Below are 24857 nucleotides of genomic sequence, written 5' to 3'. Positions count from 1 at the left end.
AGTTTGCCTTTTACAGATTTGTTGATGGCATGTGATTGTGAAATCATGTATTTATTATCACATAGCTCAAAATAAATGAAATGTTTGAGACACGGTACTCAAATAAAGGATGTCAGTCTACTGCTGTTGCATTTGTAAATGAATGCTGGGTCAGTAACTTGCAGAGATTGAAAGAAACAATCAGTCCATCAGATTCTGGTTTGTGCCCTTCTGCAGGAACTTACCCTTTCCCCCTAACAGTTTCTCCTACTAGAAGAACATGGCAAATCTAATCTCTCTCTCTCCAGTCTCTGTTGAAAATTAAACATCCAGAGCTTTGTTCCTCACCGAACTGTGGCTGCTGACGTTTATTACCAAATAAACCAGAAACCTAATGATTCACAGCCTTGCACACTCACTGTTCTCAGATATAAATGAGTACAGAGAGTACCAGACAATCAGGTGCTACACATCTCATGTATTTCTGTATCTTCTGAACAGGAGAGAATTGAGTCCAACATACTGAGTTTCCACCAAGACTTTCTCTTGTACGTATATACAACCACAACTGTTCATAAAAACTTGCTGAGAATTCTGTTTCATTATTCTGGCATCTTCTACTCAACTTCATATTGTCTGAATCAGCAAATAATTAAAAACAAAATAAACTTTTCAGTCTTTTGGTCAGTGGAATGTGCTAAGATTATGTTGTTTCCTTACTTCTATTCTAACAGGTACAAAAGGCTCCTCTGTAGCTGCATAACACAGATAAACACATTCATATGCAAATAATATGACCGATTGACTACAACCTACTCAAAATATTTTTGTGTCCTACAAACCTTTGGGTTTCATTATTTATGTATCCCAAGACTATACTGACATGGAAAGGCATTGAGTTGGCTAAAGAAAATTTACTGCTGGAGTTCCCTAACTGTAAGAATATTTTATTTAATACTTTAATGAATAGCAGCAGAACACAAAGTCTGTAATTTGTATTGTTTGTTTAATCTAGGAAAAACAAAGGTTGGCTACAGGTGCAACAGGATGTAACAAACAATGAATGAAAACGGCCGTTAATTATAATTAATGGTTATAACCTGTCCATGAAAAAAATCAGGTTGAAAATCAGAGTCTTCCTAACCTTTACAGAAGGGGCCCCCAAACAGGGCACGTGTTTTACGGGATGTGTGTCAATGACTTAAAAGTAGTCCGTGAACACCGACCCAGGACCCAAATGCTTTTGGCATCACGAGAGCTGCTGCTGCTGTGGAGGTACCTAACACAAAAGCAAAAAGGTTTTGGGATTGCTGTGTTACTGTGTTCAGATCCTGGAACAGCTTTCCCATGGGTGAGTGGGAGGAAACTTCCTGCTTTTAAATAAACTACCGAGAACTGGAACGAAACAGAACCTGCAGTTGTTCAACAGAGAAACTGATCTCGAGAACTTTGTGCCCTTTACATTCCTAGATTTCTAGATACAGAAAATGTCAAAGATTTTATATTTTGAGGGGGAAAAAAAGAAGAAGAGAGGGGCAAGATAGATGCAGGGTAGTTAATTCTGGTCAAGTCTTCTGGTTCCATGAGGCAGGGGAACAGAAAGATATGGTTAATGCAAAGGAATTAACACAAAAAAGAAAGAAGGGGCAAAAAGGAAGAGGAGAAAGAAAGAAAAGGAGGAGAGTGATGCCTCTGAGGCTCAGGCTGACCAAGGGAGAGGGGAGGAGGCACAGTGGCCTGCAGTGCGGATCTTGTGGTGGAAAAACCAGAGGCTGGGATTCATGCGTTCCCAGGAAATGCTGAATTATGCATTCCCAGGAACTGAAGAAACTGTTCTTATGAAGACACCTCTACTATGTGGGGGCTGGATAAATGCCCTGGTAGTGCTGCTCTTCTTCCTCTACTCTCTGAGCTGGGGCAGGAGGTGTGATAGCAACTAGTGCCATTAGTCACCAGCTGTCCCAGTCATCTCAGACCCCAGAGGCAGCAGGAATTCAAAACCCCTGCAGCTCACACTGTGAATTTCTTTTTGATATGTTCTCCTTGGCTGCTAAGTCTCTCATCAGTTCTTCCTGAGGGACATAAAAGACAATACTAAATAAAATCTTTCCTGTCTCCAAGGTGGCATCTCAACAGTGTATGATGGGATCTGTAGCCATTGCAAAACTCACTTTGAGACTGGTGCAAACATTAATTACTGCTTGGGTAAATCAGAAGGGAGCTACCGCCTTTGGATTCCTAGCGCCCGCTGAGCCATATTCTGGGAAAGCTGGAATAAAAGGCCCACGACGCTGTCCTTGTGCTGTTCCACAGGATGGACACACACACTGTAGCCCATCAGTCGTAATACAAGACACAGTTAACACACAATCCTGTACACTTCCCACTGGAAAACCGGACACATGCTTTACTTACTGGTTTTGAGGTAGCACAGGGAGCTGGTGTCATGATGGGAGGCTTGGCTGCGCTTTGAGCTGGAGGCAAAGAGAATCTCTGCCCTGTGTCCGGAGGTGAAGAACAGTGAATCCGTGTTTCTAGTCTCTCAGGCTCATGCTTATAGGATTCAAGAGGAAACGTGGGCTGCTTGGTCACTTGTGTTGGGGTAGATGGAGAAGAGGAGAGGCCGGAGGCTGTGAACAAGAATAAGGACCCAACATCAGTTCAGAGGAAGAGCAGGTGGAAATCTCAGCTTTACAGTGAACCTGTGTGTTTTCATCATATTTTCCTAAACTAACAGGATGGATCTCACCTCCTTGTTTATGAAAGGGAATTGCTCTGCCTTGCCATGAAAACTGTTTTAAACTGGATGAACTGTCTGATCCATTACAGGGAGGTGTGGTGGGAAGATGGGAGTGCTGGAGGTTTTGTTGTATTAACCTCTTGTCTGATTGCTTATTTCTAAAATGATGCTCAGCACGGGTATTACTTTATTGTTATCATTTTAATACTCCTGTGAGTCTCAGGATTACAAATGGTTCAAGAGCTTTAATAGTTGCTTTTTCTTCTTTTTCATTATTTTAACAGTATCTCATCCAGCAGATAGAATACAATTAGGAGCAGAGGCAAAAAGGAACAGGGCATATTTCCCATGAGCCTCAATTTGCTTTCTGACGCTCTTGGCAATGCCTTTGTACAAACTAGAATTGTGTTCAGTAGTCTTTGAGGAGAAAGATTAATCATATCTTTTGCTGAAAATCAGTGTCAGCAGCAGATAATTTCTCCTGTGAACATCCTGTTTTTATTTGACATGTGTATCTACCCCAGCTGTATTTTTGGTCACGTTCCTAGGGCAGTTCTGAATTGTGATCAAACAGATTTAAGCTGTGTTTATTACCCATTTAAGAACCAGCAGACACCCACAACCAGTTAGAAAATTCAGGAGCCAGCATCCGTTTTTCTTGTTATATCTATATGTAAGTCAGCAAACAGAGGGAGACTCTCTGTTGGCAGCATAAATCGGGACAGACTTAGATCCATAAAAGCTATAATGCTGAGCAGGGATACATATTTTTAAGTGGGCTGCAAGATCTCTGAATTTGGTTCACTTCTTGTCCTTCCAGAGACTTGTGCAGATGATCAGTTAGTCCAGCAGGGACTCAATTTCATTGAAAGGGAGCAGATAAGACAGCATTTAAGAAGCACAAAATCCCAAGCCACTCAAATGAGTGTTTGGGAACACAAACACACAAAGTGATGCATCTTCATGGTAAGTAAGGCTCCTCTTCTCAGATTGAGCTTTCAGGGCTCCACCAGAGATTATTGCACCAGAGATTTTTTTTCCCATTCAAGAGCTTTGCATTGGTGTAACTGAGCCCCCACCAGTCCTTCCTTTGAACCCGGGGTAAAGTGCATTAGTACAGCTCACTTTGTCACATTTTACCTCACAGGCAGCATTTTCAAAGAAAACTTTGTGTTGATGGAAAGTGAGAATAAAACTCAGCAATTACTAAGATGCTGAGAGTTGGAAGACTGGAAATCCAACAAGGCAGGGGGGGATCTATTACTTGAAGAAACTATTACTCCTGACATATCTGGGGAAGAGTTAGCATATCTTATGGTTGAAGGAATTAACATGGTATACAGGTAACTGTTCTTTAGCTATTATTCTTCTTTGAAAACAACCTTCCTTGATGGCTTTTACACAATAAGAGACTTAATGATAGTAGAGTCACTCAACAAGAAACCTGCAAAATAATTAGGCCCTGATGTTTTTTATTAGTAGTGGGTTTAGTGGTGCACAGTACTGTATTTGTTTCTTTCAAAGAAAATCCTAATTCTCACTGATAAATTTTAGCTTTGTTGGAGTCAAAAAGGACCCAACACTCAGTCCCTCTTTTTGGTCCTTTTCCAAAATTGCAGCTGCCCTCCAAGGACTTCCATTTCATTTCATAACAAGCTCTGCAGCTCTGGCAGTTGAGCAGCAATAACACAGTGCAGACTGGGTGTTGTAGGCAGATACAAATGTTGGCTGATGTGACATGCCATGGGGAGAGGCAAGAATAACCACCCTGGCATTTTGAATGTCCTCAGCTTCTGATTTTAGTGGGAACCGAAGAGTGTGTTCCACCTCCTGAAGGAATAAAAGGACACCAAACTTGCCTGTTCAGTTTTTTGCTTACAGACAAATTTAGATAAACAGTTCTGGGGAAGATGCTCTTCTGTGTTTTTAAGGATGTACAAACTTTCCCTGAGTGCTCAGACTGGTGGATGGGAGCTGTAATCGATGCAAATGTAAAACCACTAAAAGGGAGAAAAACACCATTAGATCTCAAAGTCTCGCTGCCGGGATGTGTTCACTGTGTGCTAATGTATTCAGCAAGTCCACAAGAACCACTTCCAGTAACCAAGAGGCTCTGCCAAAAGAGCTTTTACCAGACATAAGGAAACCACACATTCAGCGGTCGAACAAGGCCAGCCTGCCAAGTGCAGAGGACACCTACAGGACACAGGGAGCTGCGGATCAAAGGAGACCAGGAAAGTAACATCTCCAACCTCCTGAGAAAACTATTGCCACCTCACTGCAGCCATGTAACAGCCCAGGCAGGACAGACACCGTGGCTTCCATTTCATAAGAACATTCACTAGTGGTGAATCTCCTTTTGGATGCCAGCCTTGGACACTTGACATGAGTTTTTATGGATGAAGAGCATCTGTGACTCCTGAAACTGAGCCTTAGAACTGTTTGCTTCAACTAGGCCCTTGAAACAAAAAGTACTTGCTTTGAGGCACACCCTAATACATCTGAGATTCAATTTGTCTGTGACTCAGTTTCTGCACAGAGGTAGAGGGAAAAATATAATTATTTTGCAGGGTACTTGATTAAATTTATGTAGTTAAGCTTTTCAATCTTTTAAAAGCCTAACTCCTAGCGTTATTGTGGTATCTATGTTATTTACATTTGTACAATACTGAGATTGAAGGCATAGTCACACAGGAAACATTAAATACTTTCTGTGGTTATTAAACCAAAAGACTTTTGGCTGCTGTGATACAGCTCAACACCCTAAACCCTGCAAGGGTTTTTATAAAACTCTGAAACATAAAAGAATGAAAACCTGTAATAAATCCCCAGACCAAAATCAGTTCAGGAGTAACAGACCTTTGTATTAACTTTAGTCCTACTTAACTGCCAGCTAAACAGGCAGCATTGGTGTAAATATATTGTTATCTGTACATGCAGTAGCTGCCCTGTTCTACTGCAGTAGAAGGAATCCAATGAAGAGAAAAGATACACCTCTATCTCATGGCTGATAGCAGTTCATTTTGGAGAAAGCATGTAAAACAATTAAGCAGAGAAAACAAGATAAGTCTAGATCCTTCTATAATGAAGCTGAAACAATTCAGTATGTACACAGGATTTTAGAGAAGAAACAATCTTCAACATTGGCTACAAACTCTACTGGTTCTGGTAACAATACGAACAAAATGTGGCATTTTCCTTTTAAGAAACTAAATAGCTGTTCCTTTTTTCCATAACACAAAAAAAGAATTTTAGAAAAAAAAATTAAAAAGACAGAAAAAAGTCTAGCAGATCAGTTCCTGTGTCGCTGCCTCACACAAGATTTTGTCCTTTGGGTTTGGAACTAGATGATCTTTGAGGTCTCTTCCAACCCAAACCATTCAATGATTCAATGATTCTATGTTTTCCATTGATCACCCCTGTCCAGTTTTGGAAAAATCCAACATCCTGACATTTCCTTTCTGAAGACAAAACAAGAGCAAATGAAGAGGATAACTTTGTTATCCCTATATCGAGTAATCATGAGGTCTAACATTTGCAAAATGGAATATGCATACGAATAAGAATATTCATAAGAATGTATGAATGCATGGTGAAAATTTGCATTAATACACAGAAACATATTTCATATTATGGTATGGCTTTACATGGATCCTAACAGAACTAAATAGCACTAGTCTCAGTTTTGAGCAGAGTGGGTCTATCTCCAGTTGCCTTCCCCCTGTGACAGTGACAGCACACCAGAATTCAGTTCTGTGCCTTTATTTGAGCAGCTTCAGCTGGGATTGAGCTACAAATCACAGGTTGGATCCAAGAGCCCCGAGGAAGTGCTGCTGGAACAGCAGAGCCCACACCTTTGGCCCAAGTCAGCACTGGCTGGTATCAAGTTGGGCACAGACATACAAAAATAAAGTTGCTCCCTTCATTCGTTTCTCTGGGTGTTTGAAATTGTATCTTTTAAATATAGCTCTTATTTTACACGGCATTAAGTTCTCCACCCACCTACTTGGGCATTCTGATCCAAACCAGCCCTCCACTGTTACATAACAGGAAAGGATAAAGGATAAAGTGCTGCATTGTCATCCGTGTACTCCCAAGGGAAGAAGGGTGGCTGCCCTCCTACATTTCCTACATTCCCAGGGTGACACCCACAATGAGTTCTGTCACCTACATTTCATGCCTGACCTGTCAGGATGCATCTGGTGGTTTCTGGGAGGAAGGATGCTCACAGCCCAGTGATTCCTGCCAAAGCCTCCCTTTTTATTATCAATCTTTTTCCAGAAAAAAAAACCAAACAGCTGCTGCTCCCATGAACCTTTGGAGCCACCTGCCCACAAATGATGCTGCTAGGAATTTCAGGGATGTGCCAATGCTTCAGGGGGACAGTAAGAGTCACCCTCCCCTGTGGAGGGCCCAAAGGATAGAGTCAGCAGCCTGCTCACAAACTTTATTTTTGCATTTGAAGTTGCTGAAACTGGTCAGAGTTACTGGCCATGAAAATTAAACCACTTTTGTAATTTACCTTTTCCTAGGAATCACATTTCAATATTCTTTCATCCTGTACCACATCAAGCCAAAAAAAAATTGCTAATATATAAAGCTGTTGCTAAAACAGTTTTCCAAGATTATATATGGGGATATATTAATTTACCATCTAGACTGATAATTCTCAGGAAAAAAACACCCAAACAAAAAACAAAAGAAATTTCCATTTGCAGTGGCTCCATGTAACACTTTTTGTCTTGATTCCTTCACAGGACAGCACTGTCCTTTCATTTCCATTCTTAGCTGGCAGTGAAACAGAGGAGGCAGCAGGCTGTGGCTGCTGAATTTTAAATACTTAGCAGCACAAGTGAATCTGAGTTGAGCTGCTGGTTCATTAAGCTGATTCACTCTTCAGACACAATACTATGTTAATTTTGACACATAAGCAAATTGATGCAAATTATGGGAAATGAGGTTTAATGCCACTTAATGGCAGCATAAAACTCTGAACCCATCAGCAGGTAAATGGCCACTGGCTGTTTCTATCCAAATAGTACTGCTAATATTGACACTAAATGTTGTAAAATACCTGCTAGCTTTAAATAAAAAAAATAAATAAATCCTGAAAAGTAATCTGAAGAGTTTAAGTACCAAAAAATATCATAGATATGCCCAGGAAATTTCCTGCTGTATTTGACATTGTTACTCACACACCAATTCAGGCGCCTCCCACCGTATAAGAACTACAGCTGCTACTGTTGTACCCTATAGCCTGTGTCTGTGATTGACAGTGCATCACCTGCATAATGACCAGGCCTTCCAGTCTTCCAAGCTCCCTGATTCTGGCTGAGCCGCATCTATCCTAGCTGCATTAATAAATGCATTTGTTTCAATCTTACTAAAACAACTCCATGGCTTTTCAGTTAGTGGGTTTAACATTCAGTGGAAAGCTTACTTGTTTCAAAAACCATCTTTCAGATCTTGTTATTAATCAAGGAAAGAGAAAAATACACTTTCTAAGTCATTAAATTATCATATGTTGCCTGAAAATTTCACAGAGAAATGTGTGTTTTTGCAATAAAAATCTAATCTTTCTATATTAGTTAAAACATAGCAAAGGAAACCACTCCTTAAGTGGTCTTGACCACAGAAATACTTCAGCCTGAAAACCTCAGCTTTTGCTTCAGAAGCTATTTCACTTCATAGAACCAAAGACAAAGCCCCATCAGGTTTTAGGATTCTGCCTGTTCTGCTCTGTTTGTGTCTATTTATGTGTCAGAACAACACCTGTATCTGTGGAATCTGCAGTGTAACAGCTTTTCCCTGTAAAACTGAGAAAATCAGGACCTGAAGAGACTAATTAGTAAAGTTTTGAGAATTGTTCTTCTTTCTGGGGGTCTCAAGGGCCCTTTATGAGGGAATGCTGATCAGGAGAAACTCTTGCCCAATGCTGTATCCTTTAAAGGGTTAACTGCAGATCTCTCCTGCACTGATGATCAGACAGAGGCTCTTCCACCTTGCCCAGAACCATACATTGGTTACCTTATGTTTGTTACATGTACTTGCCAAATCTGGAAAGACTTGACACGTTTATCAGCTCGTAAAGCAACAAACACATGGAATCCAAACACAGCAAGCAGAGACCAGAAACCCTGGTGTAGAGCACCCCTCCCCATGGGCTTTTTCTAGTTCTCATTGGCAGGAAGGTTGCAGCCTGGCTTCTAACTTCTAATTTTCTGCCAATGCTCCTCCTTTGTCTTGCAAATACAGGAGAGAATACCACAGGCAAATAATTCATAGCAAAGCAAGAGAGATCACCCACAGGCTTGACGGCAAAGAATGGCTTTTTTTTGAGACAGCCAAATGCACATTCCAGTGCTGTTCCACAGCCTGAGAGGTGAGGAATGAAGAGGTTGAGGTAGTCACTGAATAAGTGCCTGGGCCAGGCATGAATAATTAGCTTAATCATACTGAGTGACTCAGCACCAAGACTTTAGCAGACACCATATGGCTGTGGCCAGCACGGTGTCAGAAACACAGGCAATGTGCACCTTGCCAGCACAAGTGCCTGTGATAGGAGAAAAGTATTGACAGTGATCCTCAGAAGGTAACAACCTGATGGTAAAACATCCTGTAGGACCAGGAGAAGCGGGAGGAGGAGGTTTGGGCACCCCTCTGTAGGAGAAACACGCGTGAGCAAAGAATGCTTCACTCTCCCGTGCATCCATCACCCAGAGAGAGTGGGGTGAAGAAGCTTGCAAATACCAGCTTTTCACTCTCTGAATCACCAGGCTAACTCTCCAATCCTGCTACTGGCAGCAGAGCAAGAGGAGTTTAGGAGTTTAGGCCACCCCTCCAATGGCTCTTGCTGCACACACACCCAGGACCGCGGGTGATGGGATGTGACGTTCCGCAGCTGATGCCTGGGGATGGCTGCGGGGCTAGAACAAAAGCTAACTGTGGTACCTGTGATACCCATCTACAAAGTCACTGAAATGAAAATCAATCACTCTTCTTCATTCAAACTATTCTGGAGAGACACATGACATCTGTGCAAACCCGGAGTTTCTGATCCAAACCAGATGACTAACGAGCATAAGCCAATCCATGCAAATAAGCCACGTGCAACAGTTGGCCCTTATCAATGTGCTGAAAGAAAAGTCTCCCCTGACTCCCCAGCCCCGTGTCAGCACGTTAGCCAGGCACGGCCCTACGTCACATGGCAGAGATTCACATGGTCACTGGTAGTACTGCTGGTCACAGCCGGCTGCTGGGAGAAACAATGCCTACAGCAGGACAACTTTATTTACTTAATACACCACCTGGCACTTAAACTTTCACAGAGTACTTCGTGTTCAGAGCCTTTAATGAAATAACTTTTGTTTTGTTTTAGCCAAGAGTCTGGCTGCTAAGGCGAGCATTTAACTGCTCTTTCCACATTAACCTCCTTGTCCTATCCAGGCTTTCTTGGCTGTTTTCAGCCAAGCTGAGCTAAATGCTCCCCTGCCATTACATAAAGCTGCAAATTGCCTGCCTTTGGAGACGCTTTGGTGGCCAGCACTGTCGGTCTCTCCATCACCGTGCCCCCTGCTAGAGGCTGCAATAACTGCTTCCCGCCTCTCTCCCCGGTTTTGCACAGCAAAGCTTCCAAACCACAGCCACCATCATCATTGCTCGTGTTCTGCTTCTGGTAGTACCCACCCACTGTGTGCAACATGCTTCACAGAGAGAAAGGACAGCAGAGGCCCCGGCCTGGAGGGTTTGCATTTTGACAGGCGAAGGAAAAGAAGGAGGAGGAAAATTAAGGGGGGAAGGTGGGTGGAGGAATGCTGCATGCACAACGTATAAAGACAAGTTTGGAAGTAATCACTTGCTTGTTCTGATGCCTAATTTCACACTTGGGGATTTCATACTTAATCACTGCACTAAATGTCAGCTTTTCAAAAGCAGCTGCTCGGGGGGTTGCGGAACAGGGTAAGTTGTTGCTTTGCCTATGATTTATGCTATTCTCACCCAGTGTAAATTTTAAAAAACGAGGCAATTGAGGCAAAGATTTGCTTAGTTTGCTTGCTCTAAATCAGTGCCTTCAACATGTACTTTATTTCTGTAATATACTAAACCAGAGGGAACACACCGTGGAAGCTGGAAAAAACCTCCTAACATTTTACAAATATGTCATTAGAGGTGCAACTTAATGAAAAGAACGGTCTAAATCTGAGCCTGCAGAACCCCACCGAAATCCCTGTGGGTGATTTCATCTGCATAGTACATCTACTCACTGTGTAACAGAGAGACAGAATATTAATGCACATAAAGAGCAGTAGGGTATCTATTTGCAGTGTACGCATGACAGCTCCAGGGCTGGTGCCAGGGGAACACACACCGTACTGCTGCACACAGCTAAAGGCTCTGTTTAGACTGTGACACTTCCCGAGGTTGGGAATAGCAGGATATAAGGCTATCGGAGCAGAGACTTCAGGACTCGGGCCATGGGACCTGTTCTCTATTTAATTTATCAGTTTATATTGGCCTCAGTTTCCTACTCTTGCAATAAGTAAGATATCTCCAGAGGTGCCAGTAATGGCACTGGAATTACAGCTAAATTGCAGGTCTCACAGCACAGTTTACTTTTGTTTATTTTCTGCAGTGCTTACAGGGGCACTGAGGTGCGAGTAATTAAATATTTGCAAAGTACTCGGAATCCTCAGGAAAGCTGTAGCTTTATAATGAAGCCGTAATTTGACATTTCTCTGGTTTGGAAATTCATTTTTTAAAACCTTCTGTTCTTCTCTTATTAAAAGACACAAAGAAAGAGAGCTCCCTTCTAGCTCTCTTCAAAATTCAACATGAGTCCAAGCACTGCTTCAGCCTGTGGCATTTGCCTCTTCCCACTGTGTCTGACTCAGACTTGTGTCTCATCATAATTCCTCTCTTGCTAACCTGGGAATTAATCTCTTTGTGCACATATGGCACAGCAGAGGCAGCACAGTGCTCTCTAGCACACCTACCAAAGCCTTCTGAAGAAATAACTAATGACTTCATGGCTCTTATTTGATTGAAAATAAGTTGCTGCAGGACTGCTCCTGCTCCTTATGCCCCTTGGTAGTATAATTTCCGTTGCTTCTGTTGGTAGTGGATGATGCTTTTAGCAGAACATTAGTGCAGTAAATGGCTGCTTTCTCCAGACACCAGCTGGCACAGAGACCAACCCTCCCCTTCCAACCAGCATCAGCTTTCTTCTGCCTTTCACAATTAGATCTCAAGGTGATGTGCATTACAACAAACCTCAGACCTCAGTCCTTCTGGTTGGTTCTAATCCAGACTGGTTTTCCAGTGCAGTACAAACACTCCTCTTGGCAGCAGGAAAGGGGCCAGGAAATTACTTTACACAGTGGCATTGTTGGTTTATACCCCTGGAAGTGTACAGAAAACTATAGGCCAAGTTCTCCTAACAATTGCTATGGATAAAGTTGTCTATCTAGGATCTGGCTGAGGGCACAACAGATTAAAAAAGGGGAGAAGGTCACTGCACAGACATGTACCAAACCCACAACTATTTCAAAAGACTTAAAATACACCCCGAAATGGGATGTACTTATCCACCACTGGCAAGTCCATGCTTCCCATACATGAGGAATCAGCTACCATCTTATTTTGTTCTCCCAGAGCAGACGGTGGGTAGATTCAAATCAAATGAAGCCCTGTCCTCTTGCTGTGACTCCGCACACTCTTACCAATAAAGTAGGAACTGTCATGATACCCAGCAATGAAATGAGGCTGAAGAGCAGCAATACCACATCTGTACATTAAAACGTCAGGATGGAGCCAGAAGGTACCTCAAGAGGCTCTGCAAGGGTTACCAAAAGGTACATCTACAGAGTTTTAGATGCTGGTGTTGCCACAGCTGTGAAGTCAAACACACGTAGCAAGCGTACTACCCACTCAAGAGAGCCATGAACACTTGGGCCGATCCTACTGAAAGAGTTCAGCCAGAAGTGAACCTCTACTTTGTTAATGTAAGTCTAAAGGGAACTTAAAACTCATACCTGGATAAATATCAATCACACGGAATGAATAAACACTCAGCTTGGGATGTTCAATGATCCTATCAAGTTGGAGGTCCCCTTAAACTCCATCATCTTATTCTTCTTACCTACCTGCAAATAAAATTCAAACTCACGGGAGGGGACATTTCAGTGATGTCCATTGCATTGGACCAACCAACACCCGGCCCGATTTCATCTCTCTAATGCCAAGTGTTTATATTGACCACACACGTTTCTGATATTTCCACACCAACTACATGACACAAGGTTGGCCTGTGCCTTCCAGCCACGTTTGCTTTCTCGACTCCTGAACTGCCTCCTTCTTCTGCAGACCAACCATCTCGTCTCCTCTCCACGCTTCCTGATAAAATGTTACATCTAACACTCCACTCCGGGTCTGCTAGAGACTGATGCTATGAGAGTAAGTTAGAGGAATTCATCACACATTTCCTTTTTTCCTGTAATTTCATCTTCTGTTTGCAGGTTGATTTAGACCTTCCTCCTCCATTTGCCTTGTCACCAGAAGGCCTGCAAGACCAGCCTCCAAAAGCATGCACAGGGTGGCTTCCTTTTTTTGGCTGCCCAAGAGGTTACAACTGATCCCTCCTCTCAACACCCAGCTCTGTGATGCTGCAAGCCTCTGGCAGGAAAGAGCACGAGTGCCCTTCGGCAGAGCACACTCACATTTTTTCAAAGGGCTGGCCAGGCAGTTTTCCTCTCCAGGAAATCCTTCCCCTCCCTTGTCATCCAACCCCAGCTTCACCCCACGGCCCATCCCAGGTCACTATTACAGCAGTGCCTCCAGCACATGACAGCAGTCACATTCCTGGCTTGTTTTACTCCCCAGAGCTGTCATCCTGCTGTAAAGCAAATGAAAACATAGGAGCCAAAAGGACTCGGCATGTTGAGAGTGAGTACCTCAACAGCAGACTCTTTGAACCAGGGGATACCTTCATGCCAGAGATTTCCCTGGCTCAGTGGGAAATACAATCTATTTAAGCAGATCTACATTTACCCTTTCATTCTGCTCCTCTCCATCACCCCTGTTCTCATCCTTTTGTGGGCGTCTCCTTAACACCCCGGAGACTTTGGTCCCATTCCCGCACAGGACACACATTTCCCACTGACACACCAACAAGACCCATTTCCCACTCAAGGTAATACTCTAATGCAGGGCAAGGATTTCACAGCCATCACTTCAGTTCTTGGACTCAGGAAGGCTGAGCCATGCCCACTCACAGCCAGCCTCAGGAAGCTGCAGGAGACAGGCAAAGTCAGCAGCCACAAAAACCCCATAAGTTGAACAGATAGTTTGGTGTTTCCTTTGCATCAGGCTAAAGCTCAGTGCATGTCCAAGCAGGCACATTTGCAGAGGCTCCTTCTTGAAGTTTGCTGCCTGTCTGAGTAGGAAAACACAGTATGCAAAAGCTTGGGCATGAGAGATGCAGACAAAGTCTACAATATGAATGTTAATACACTGAAAGGTGAAGACGCAGATCAATTCTGCGTGGCTACCGTGCCAGAGAAAAAAAGCATGGACAGCTCTCAAATGTCTGATCTCAGTATCCCCCTCCCTAGATGGATCAGTGAGAAAGCTGCATCGATTACTCAGGAAGCTCTGCATTAGAGAGCAGCCTGTGGGCAGTGGTTTAACCACCTGTCCTGTTGTCTTCTCTAACTCTACAATGGAAGGCCTAAATCTAATCTCTCCTTCCTCTACAAGGAAGATTTTTAAGCTCTTCTATTTAAACCTTTAACCCAGCAAGAATCTTTGCACACAAGGGCAGACATGGAGAGGGACTTCAGAGGAGGAAACCTGAGGAGACCAGGCCTCCTGGGCACAGGATGACTCCACCAGCCAGGACCAGATGGAGCTGCTGTGACAGCCCTGGCAGAGCTGCTCTAATGCTGCTCTTCAATTTGGAGCACATGATTACCAGAACCTCCACCCCACCACCCTGGAAAAGGGCAGGGTTCAGGGCTTCAAACCTGGAAGGAAGTGCATTCGACCTAAAACTCTCTGAAGGCCAGGAGGCCTCTTCACAGGACACATGTGAGGAGGGGGTGCTTCCCTGCTGACCTGCCCCATGTGCAGGTCCATGGGGTGCACAGGCAGCCGAGCAGGGGGCTGGTTATGCAAGTACTGACTCAGATGTCAGGGAGAAAAGCCAACACCGCAAAGGCCACGGTGAACAACTGTCAAATGATAAAAGATTTCAGTCACTGCTGACTGAAGCTGGATTTAACCTCGCAGGGAAAGGCTTCGTATCTCATTACCAACCCACTGTGCCAGTCACTTCCCTTCTGAGCTGCACTACTTTGACCTCATTCCTGAAAATAAATTATGGGCTGTTTTCTCCCTGTAACAAGTAACTACTGCACTGAAGAGCTGGTTGTTTTCAGTTGTTAAAGCAAGGCAGTGCTGCAACCTGTTCCTCGAAGCACAAGCTGCTCCGGACAAGTGCATCACTCCTCAATCTCTGCATATTCCCTAGATAACACAGGACTCCCACTCAGGAAGCCATTTACATTGAATCTGCCTCCACAAACACTGTGACAAGTTTTCAGGCACTTCTGCAAGTAGTAAACCACTATATATACCCAGTTTACAGAACGTTGAAAAAAATATATTTGATGCTGAGAGTCATCTGCTGCTGCTCAACACAAATGAATCACTCGGGTGGTAAAAGACCAGCTGGCTTCAAAGAGCCATCTAGATAAGGATTTGTGGCTGACAACACATTAGCAGAGACAGGTCTTGCAAAAAACAGTGAGGAAAGGGGACTGGTGTCTACTCCTTCCAGTCCAGATTAAGAGGACATAAGATGAGGAGATTGTACTTGCCAAGAGAACCACAACCTTTGCTTTCCCAAGCCTCTATTTTTTCTGACAGCTGATTATGTTCCTGACACCCCCAGAAAAACAGATGACACTGCAGAGACAGCAGGAACATGTGATCCCTAACTCCTATCAGCCATGAACTTACAGGTTGACTGCAAAGGACATCAGGAAGTTCTTCAGTATTCTTCTTTCAAGAGAGGACAGGATAGTACTGAATAGTGCTCATGGCTCTCTATATGTTTCCTTTAGATTTATCCTTACAGGCTCTTGGCACATCAGGGGGCTTCAGCAGTTCATTTGCACTTGTTTCATCACAGTGTAAAGCAGTGGCCACAAGAAGACTTTTTTTTCCCCCTTTTTTTTTTTAAACCAATTGTTGCATTGATTAAACAGATGTACTCTGCCGAAGTTTCACCGCTGTAAAAGCAATTCAGTCACTGTTTTGGGGAAAGTAGCAAGACCTGACACTATTTCTTGATGCAGGATTGAACACGAAGCATCTCGCCGAAGCTCTGCTGAACTTGAACGGGATCCAGCTTGGAACAACACAGCTGTATCTGTGCTGGACCACGGTCCGTACAAGCTGAACACCAGCCCAGGCCAGCTGATTCCTCTGGACCATCACGTGGCTGGCCACTACCCCTGCAGAGCTTATGCCCAAGGTATTCACACCATGTGAAGCCAAGTGTGGGATCTGTGATAGCGTTTGCCTCAGCCCTGCCCACCTCAGCCCTATGCCAAGCACAGATTTTGCCAGGCTGCCACCCCACAGAGTCCTGGAGTTTGGGTGAAAGCAACTGCTTAACCCAGACCTGAAACTTTACAAGATTATGACCAGCAAGCACAGTTTTTGGAGAAGGTACTGACTTCCATTTACATGTAGTAGCAGCAAGAGCGGTTGTAGGTTTAAACCAAGACAAGACGGGAGCTGGGTGTGTTGGTACCACTGGTACCGAGCAGGCAGAGTGGGAAGGTTGAGATCCCAGGAGCTGGGGGGCCAGTTTCCCCAAAATTACAATTATTTGTGTTACTCTGGGCTCTGAGTGTGTTGCTTCATCTCGGTAAACAAAGCCACAATGAAATTAAGGGACTCTGACGGTGAATCAAAACTATTTAGTGTGAAGGAAAACAATCAGACCTGGGCAGGGGGCTGGGGCACAGCTGGCCCCGGGAGGAGGCAACTGCTATAGAAACAAACTGGATATCAACCAGAGCGGGCTCTGCCACTAAAATGGCCAAGGTAAACAGGGCACAATCTGCGATAGTCCCTCAGCAGTATGCAAAAAGAAAAAGGATCCCCAAAGGGCATAATTATGTAACTCTGTCAGTGCAGAGGTAATGTCAATGGCACAAACCAGTGACTGTGCTTCTCCATGCCCCATGTCCCATCAGTGGGGACAGGGCTCCCAGCCACTGCACACCTTCATACTATGGCAGAGTGCAAGACACAGGTAGAAATAAACCCATGCAGGAACAACAGAACACATTACCAATTATATTTTGTTTCATTCCTTCGATGGTCATCTGAAATCAATCAAAATGCAAAAGAAGATATCACAAACCTGTGCTTAAAAAAAATATCTATCACATCGTTTTCGTTCACATTGATAAATCCTTCTCCATTTTTCTCTTGTTGGTGTCCAGAGCTGGAGTTTTAATGACATTTTGCTCTGGCTCTGTTTCCAACACCCCTGATGATAAGTACGTGCCAGCAGCTGCTGGAGCAACAGTTGCTGCAGATCCAGTGTCAGAGTGTGACAGACATGTGGACGGCTGCTGTAGATGGGAGGACACACAGCCGGGGACCCTGTGATTCCCTGCCACGTGCCACAATGTGATCAAGGAAAACTGGCTCAGTCCCTCCCCTTGATTGCCTTTCTCTCCTTCTCCCCTTCCCTGCAGAGCTGGGTTTCCTCTCTCATGCTTGGAGCCCTTTGGTTTGGCTGACACAGGGGATTTACCTCAATTAAATAAGAAAGGAGAAATGTGTCCTGAACACAGGGGTACTCTCTGCCAGCAATATATGATGCAGAGGGTGCAGAAAAAGCCTCAATATTCAGTCATCCATGGCCACTTCACCCCTCCTTCACTCAGCTCTAGGCTCTCCCAGTGGCCTTTCAGACATATGTAAAATCTTTAGTCAAGGGCTTTCTCTGGTTCCCAGAAGGCCCTTCTTCTTCTTTACCAAGCAACAATGCTGAAAAGGGGAAGGGTCCTTTTTCCTGCTGCTTGCAGGCTTTTCTTTACTGTTCCCTCTTCCCCCACTTCTCCTCCTCACCTGTCAATCCCTCCTCCAGCACTCAGTGAACAGGACTCAATTTCAGAACTAAGGTTGGAAATAATAATAATAATGCAATTGCACTGGCAGAAAATGTGTGTCTTTGATGACATCATTAGCAGAGATGGGGATCTTGCTGGGAGCCAGGTGCTGTCCTTGCGGGATTTCATTCTCTCATGAAGATTACAGGGCCGAAAACGCTGACTTTGCTCTGTCCTCCTTTATGCCTGTGGGGATTACTGGACTCTGTTAACAAACCTCCCACCACTTGTGGTGCTCCTGCTCCCATGATGTGCTGGGGAAGAGGAAGCAGGAGCACAATGTGCTCTCACCATCGCTCTCCCTGGTGGCATCACCTACCCGTGTGTTGGCCTTGCCAAAGGATGGGAAGGTCAGATGGCTCAAAGCACAGAGCCAGATTTCTGCAAATCCCAGAAGAATTGGCATCAAATACAAACACATCCATTCAGCTCTGCAATATTGCCATGGATCAGCTATGCCACCACAAATACTGAGTGCTTTGCAGATTAAAAATAGCCAAACCCCTCATGATAAAGCTCTTCTACAGCACATTATTAACCACTGCATAGATCCTTTCCAGGCTGCAGTTTTCTTGCTTTCTGGTGAGAAAGTTATTTGCCAACACAACTGCTTCAAACACGTGGCAACGTATGTTTTATCTCTTAAAAGCAATAATATGTTGGCTTAGAACAACAGGCACTTTTAAAGACCAGAGCCAACATTTGGTGGTGGAGACTTTGCTAGAATATGGAGTCATGATTCAGCAGGGAGAAGCTCTTCCAAGATAAGTTTTCTGGCTGTAGAAACGACTGAAAGTGTCAGTTTAATGCAATAAGGTTGTTTATACCTGTGGCAAACTGCATATCAGTTGATCAAACTGCAACTTCAAAGGGGTCTCAGGTGCTTGGAAGCAGCAATGTGGTTAATTAATCATGTGAAACAAAACCCAGCAAAGGCAAGACATCAGCAGGAGAATACATTGGGCTCTGCAGAAATTAGCTTGCATGAGACTTAACCAGAGCAGCATTTCTCACTCCCCTGAGAACAGAGATGCAATTTATCCCTTGAGCTACACAGTTCTTTTGGAGTCAGATCCATTGTACCACTTACATCAAATATGTAGAGCATTATCCACCACAAGATGTAGACCAAAATAACAACCTACACGCCTCAGTTTACAAAACCAGCATTTATGTGCTCCCACAGGTTAAAAGCTGCTCTTTGAACAGGAGGCAGGAGCACAAACTAGTCCATTCCCTTCCCTTCCGAGAGGCCCCAGCAATGCCATCCCGGTTCCTCGGCAGAGACATGCATTAATTCATGACTTTTCCTGGGCAGCCAGGGCTGGCTGAGTTCCCACCCTGCTGAGCTGGAATGTGAAGCTGCCCCTTCCTGGCAGGCTGCTGGGGTCAGCTCTGCCATTGACTCAGCTGCCCCTGTTTGCACTTGGGTTGCTAATCAGATCCCTCTAACACCATGGAGATGACTCCTGCTCAAATATTTGGCTCCCTGAGAGGCCAACTTGCAGATAACGTGTAAAACGGAACGTGTCACAGAAATTCATGGGAAAAGCACATGCTTATCATGATGGCAACACATGGGATGCCTCTGGTCTGTAACGTGGATAATCATGGCTTTATTTGATTGGTTGGGTTTTCCTAAAGACAAGCTGTCTTGCCTTAGGGAGCTTTCAGATCTGATCTACTTTCCATCTTCCATCTCAGGTGGATAATGAAATAGATTCTCATTTGATCTCTCCTTACTCTAGGTGGCACCTGAGCTTCCCAGTTCTCCCACACGAGTGCAGACCTGCAGTGTACAGGACTGTGCTGCCGACAGAAACAGGTGGATTTTATTGAAATGCCATGAAACCTTCTTGCTTACATTAGCATCCGTAAAACATACATACATTTCAATAACAAAGCACATATGCTATTTTCATTTTCATTTCCCCCTGTCCCAGTCCTACTCCTAGAGCACCTTCATGCCTTGCCTCTGATGTGGACATTACCCTTGCTGGCTGAGGATGCTGGGGTCTACCTCCCCTCCTGTGAGCAGGCCTCAAAATCTCCCCAGCCATTCTGCTCAAGTTGAGGGTGGTTTTTTTCCTGCAATTTCCAAACTGAGTTGCTGCCCTCGCTCAGCATTTCTTAAACAAAAAATAAAATTCCCTCTGGGATTCCCAGGGAGTCATTTATACATTAATAAGTCAATGTAACTAATATGGGCTTGGGTTTTTAGGCTGTGTGTATATATGTTTTCCATGCACAAGGGAAGACTGTCATTTCTGAGAACTGTGACTCCTGCTGGCCGTAGCACCACAGCATGGCCAAGCTGAACATGTTCCCAAACACCTTGTTTTGCTCAGGGAATTCCAGACCCGCTGGCATAAACACTGCATCTCGCACTCTGAGCACGGTATAGCAACACCAACACACCGCTCCCCTCTCCAATGTAAATACAACCCAGCATTTCAATAGCTCTGTTGTTACAAGTGGCCTTGATATGGCCACAGCAGAGCTACCAAAGCGCTGGATCAGACGTAGATGTTCCACAAGCTGATCCAATTTTAACTCATTCATTTATTGGCATTACAGGCAGCTCAGCTCCTTTGCTTGAGCATTGCACAACCAGGACCAAGAGCCAGTATTTGCAAAGTTCTTTGCCCGAAGCTGTGCCTGTACCATGCAGCTCTGATAACGAAGCCAACTTCTGCTTTGGTTGCTTGGTTTTCCATTGACATGTCCCAGGATTAAACAAACAAAATTCCTTTGGGACTATACAGCTATTTTAATGCATATGGCCCTACTGTGATGAACACAACATTTGTGTGTGCACATTGTATTCATCACTAAGACTGGTTTCAAATGCCACAAAAAAAAACTCACCAGCTAAACCCTCATAAGTGTCATGGTATTTAAACCTATAAATGTCAGGATTGCTATCTGCATTTTCTTCTTTTGAGACATTAAGTCTTTCCAGTATTTCTCTCCACTCAAAAGGGCTGTAAATTCCAATGAGGAAAAAAAATTATTTTTGTTTCCTTTTTTTTTTAAAGACATAAAATTAGAGCTTTTCTAAAGCAACATGATTCTATAACCCAGGGTCATTAGAGACTACAGTTAAATAAGCTACAATAAATTTAGACTTGGTAATTCTTTTTCATAAATTGCTTTTGATTTCTTTTCTCATTTATACACATATATGAAAAAGAAATATCTCAACTTACTCCTGATTTGTACCTACTTATGAAGCAAGAATCAGACTTACATTGTACATAATATGATCATAACCCAGTAATCATCTATGAGTTATGATCACAAAAATCACTGATCACAAGTACTTGCAAATTTTTAATTGAAATAATGGTATAGGATAAAAAATGAAGGAAATTAAAGAGCATCCCAGCTCCTCAAGCTTATTTACCTCTGATTCTGCTTCCCCTTCTGTGAATCCTGGTGACATTTCTTACCTATCACACAGCGATGATTTATGACTTGCTATGTCACACTGTGAACATCTAAGAAGCTTCTTGAGTTTTATACAAAAAATATTGGAGAAATGTAAAATGAACTATTACATCATCTAAGCAACACTGAAATGTGTGCTCCACATCTTCAAAACTGGTTGAACAAGTGGCAAACAAGCTGATACATTTAATCATTGTTGTTAATTAGTGAAGCTGTACTTCAGGAGAGGGGAAACGGTTTGTGATTGATTCCTTCTCTCATTTCACTCACAAGCAAAGGTCTTGATCTATATCCCAAAAAAAATCAATAGAGAGAGTGCCAGTTAACTTTACCTGGATGCCAAGCAAGTTATCAACTTATTTGACTTATCTACTCTGGCCAGTTCCTGCCCAGAGTAACTTACGAAGAAAGTTGTTCATATCTGACTTGCAAAATCTTTGCCACTTTTACTTCCCAATATTTTAAAATTCAAAATAACTTAAACTATTGTATTCAGGGTTGGGTTTTCCCCCCCTTCTTAAGTAATAGCTGGTCTTTTCCATGCACACATCAGGTTTCTATAGCAGTGTGTGTTGTTACCTCATTTATGACCAGGGACAGCATTTTGATTTGGCTGTGACATTTGATTTGTTACCAGACTTACAGGCCAACTTGCATCTGCCTGTACCTGTTATCTATACATGTGCACACATGGATATAAGCAAACTAAAAAAAATAAATCATAATTTGGGTTTTCAGAGCCCAGATTTGCAACCATTCCGTGTAAAAACCCGGGCTGGACGTCTTTGAGACTTCCCATGAGTAAAACTATAGTAGAGAAGCAAATTTTGGGGACTTTCGTATACAGCCATGTCCAAGAAAAAGAAGAAAAGCATTCTTTCTGATGTCCCATAAGGTGTACTAAAGAAACTGAAAAAGAAAGGCAGATTTAATGTCTATGATATTGAAAAAAAATGTGGAGAATGAGAAGACACAATTACAGTCCCACCGGCCAGTACAAAGGGTATTCTATGTGTTACTGGAAGGATTATGGAATTCAGCTCCATAGGAAGTCAAAAAGAAGAAGTCTATAAACAGTGGAAATACTTTTAAATTCATGCAGCATTTTTCCAATTGATTGCCACTACATATAAGAGCACTGCTCTAAACCCTGAGCACCAAACGCTCACCAGAATGGGGCTGTGAAGGCGCCTCACTCATTTCCCAGCCGCACTGAGATGCTGTTCCACGATCCCTTTATATTCCACTTTACACACTTACACAACTCCCAAACTTGTCCCGATGCCATTTAATTAATTGAAATCACTCCTGCAGCCTGAAACTGAACACTGAGTGTTGTAATCCCTCTTGTTTAAATCAAGACTCTTTCAAATGTGGGCAAACATGATGCCTGGTGGGTGCGCCTCTCCAAATATGTCAAAGAATAATTTGCGTGCATGTCCCACTGCCAAGTCACGTGGCTTGGCAGCCTTGCTGCAGTGGGATAAATATTATGCCATTCCATGGCAAAGAGACACCTGGGCTCAGAACATGCCTGGGTGAAGCAACCGAGGTTAAACCTCCAATTTTTACATTTCTTGCTCTGTGCTGAGGACTTTGCATGTGGCCAAACTCGCCAGACACAGAAGTGAAAGGTCTTCATAAAAGCAGGCAAATGCAGTTTAGGAAGGGCAGGACAAAGAGAGGATCTGTAAGAGACATCACTGCCCTCCACAGCAGCAAGGATGGGGCAGAGATGGGCTAAACAAGCCAAAACATGTCTGAGGGCAGAGAGGTGCATTCAAACCTTCCCCTTCCCCATCAAGGTCCTTGTGTTCATGCTTCTGGGATAGAGAATTCTGGGACAGAGATATTGCCATGGCAAATAATTTTTTCCTTTCATCAGCTTTATGGCTGCACTGGATTCATGCTCATGGGTTAAGGATGCTCTCACAAAAGGATAAAGACAACCACAGCCACCAAAACACTTGCCATAGCCCTAGATCATCTCTGCTGCTCACCAACCTACAAAGGAGATTCTCCCCTTTGCTCTCTCCAGATAGCCTGGGTGTAGCCTGGTTTACACGTTATGGGGATCTGGACTGAGACTGATAATGTATTCTTAGATCTAAGTGGCTGCCAAAAAAACCCTCATGGAAATCAAGCAAAGCTGCCTGTGGGAACAGTTGAAGACAAGCAAGTGTTTGTCAGACAGCCACAGATAACTGCCAGGCTCCAATACTCCAAACAGTACCAAGAATTCAACATCCAGTCACAAAAAATCCTGAAACCCAGCCTGCCAGACCCTGTGTATTTAACAAGGGTTGAAAAAAAAGATTAAAGTAACTCTGATTGTTTTGAACCGTGGATATGTAGAGGGAACAGTACAGTTTGATGCTTTGTAAGCAGGGAATTAAATTTAGCTCCTGTTACGTCTTCTGAGAAATATAACAGCAATTCCAGGCAAATGTGATCCTGGAGTAAGAAACAGCCACACACTTCTGCCCTGAAGCCCCTCTGCTCATTGCCACCTCTGACTCATCAACTCCCATGCCTATATTTCAATATAATCCCCTATAAAAAGTTGAATTCCATAATGTTAGCAGGACAGATGCTCCCTGTCCTGTCTGTATGGCAAGGTTTATGCAAAATAAAACAGCAATCCCTAGAGCTGGTAGAAGCAGTCATTGCTATGAATAGTCCCCCTGTGAGTTACTCAGATGAGGGAGCTTTTACAGTGCTGAAAAGCCAAGCCCAGAAATTCTGCTGTGATTTTTAATAGCATGAAAACCTACATTTACTTACAGCATTAAAAACACATGGACACACAATAACTCACTGAAAAGAACAAGGGGTTACATCAATAGATGGGGCGTCCCTGCTCTGTCACCAGTAACTTGTGTGCAGCCACATCCCACACTGCTTTAGGCTCGTGTGTGTTACCATTCCTTGTACACGCCTAAAATTCTGCGCCTAACGTGGCATATTATTTGGGTTGAAATCATATGACAACAGGAAAGCCTAATCACATATATTTTATATCTAAAATTAGACCATAGGATTCAAAACCCTACAAGTTTGTGATCCATAACTCAAGTATTTCAGGTTCAAGCATCACATGAGCTTGATTCACATTGATTCTGCTTTTGGAAGAGTCATGCTCAGCATGTGCCAAAGAAGGCAGGACAGGAAACCAACCACCTGCAAACCTCTTCTATCAGGAGATGAAAGGCTGAATAAAGGAAACTCTATGTCAGCTAATGAGCACTGACAGGACCAGTTCAGATTTTTATAGGTGGATTAGATGCCGAGAACTCACCCATGTACCTTCCACAGCCCATTAAATCATTAGAATGAAATACAGGGAACTAGAAAGCAAAAAAAAAAAAACAAACCAAACAACTTTCACAGTTTCTGTTCCTTTTTTCCCAGGTTCTGTGAATCTGATATTTCCACCTCCTTTTCAGAAAAGTTTCAGAGATCTGTACTCTGGGGAAGAAAACCTGTTCCTGTTTGTT

The 24857-nt window shown here is 43.4% G+C and overlaps 1 protein-coding gene across 4 annotated transcripts in view; it reads right to left on the bottom strand.

Annotated features, from left to right (window-relative positions):
* PRKAG2 (protein kinase AMP-activated non-catalytic subunit gamma 2) overlaps nt 1-24857 on the bottom strand; it is a 214164-nt gene that overhangs the window by 66024 nt on the left and 123283 nt on the right. For all 4 annotated transcript variants that reach the window (XM_027686925.1, XM_027686928.1, XM_027686927.1 and 1 more), the window contains one exon: nt 2395-2609. In XM_027686925.1, coding sequence (XP_027542726.1) covers nt 2395-2609 — 215 coding nt within the window. The remainder of the gene's footprint in view (nt 1-2394; nt 2610-24857) is intronic.

Source organism: Neopelma chrysocephalum, unplaced genomic scaffold (genome assembly GCF_003984885.1).
Source record: "Neopelma chrysocephalum unplaced genomic scaffold, ASM398488v2 Primary Assembly neopelma1_72, whole genome shotgun sequence".
NCBI lineage: Eukaryota > Metazoa > Chordata > Aves > Passeriformes > Pipridae > Neopelma > Neopelma chrysocephalum.
The sequence above is the reverse complement of the archived record's forward strand: the minus strand, read 5'-3'. Positions and strand labels throughout refer to the sequence as shown.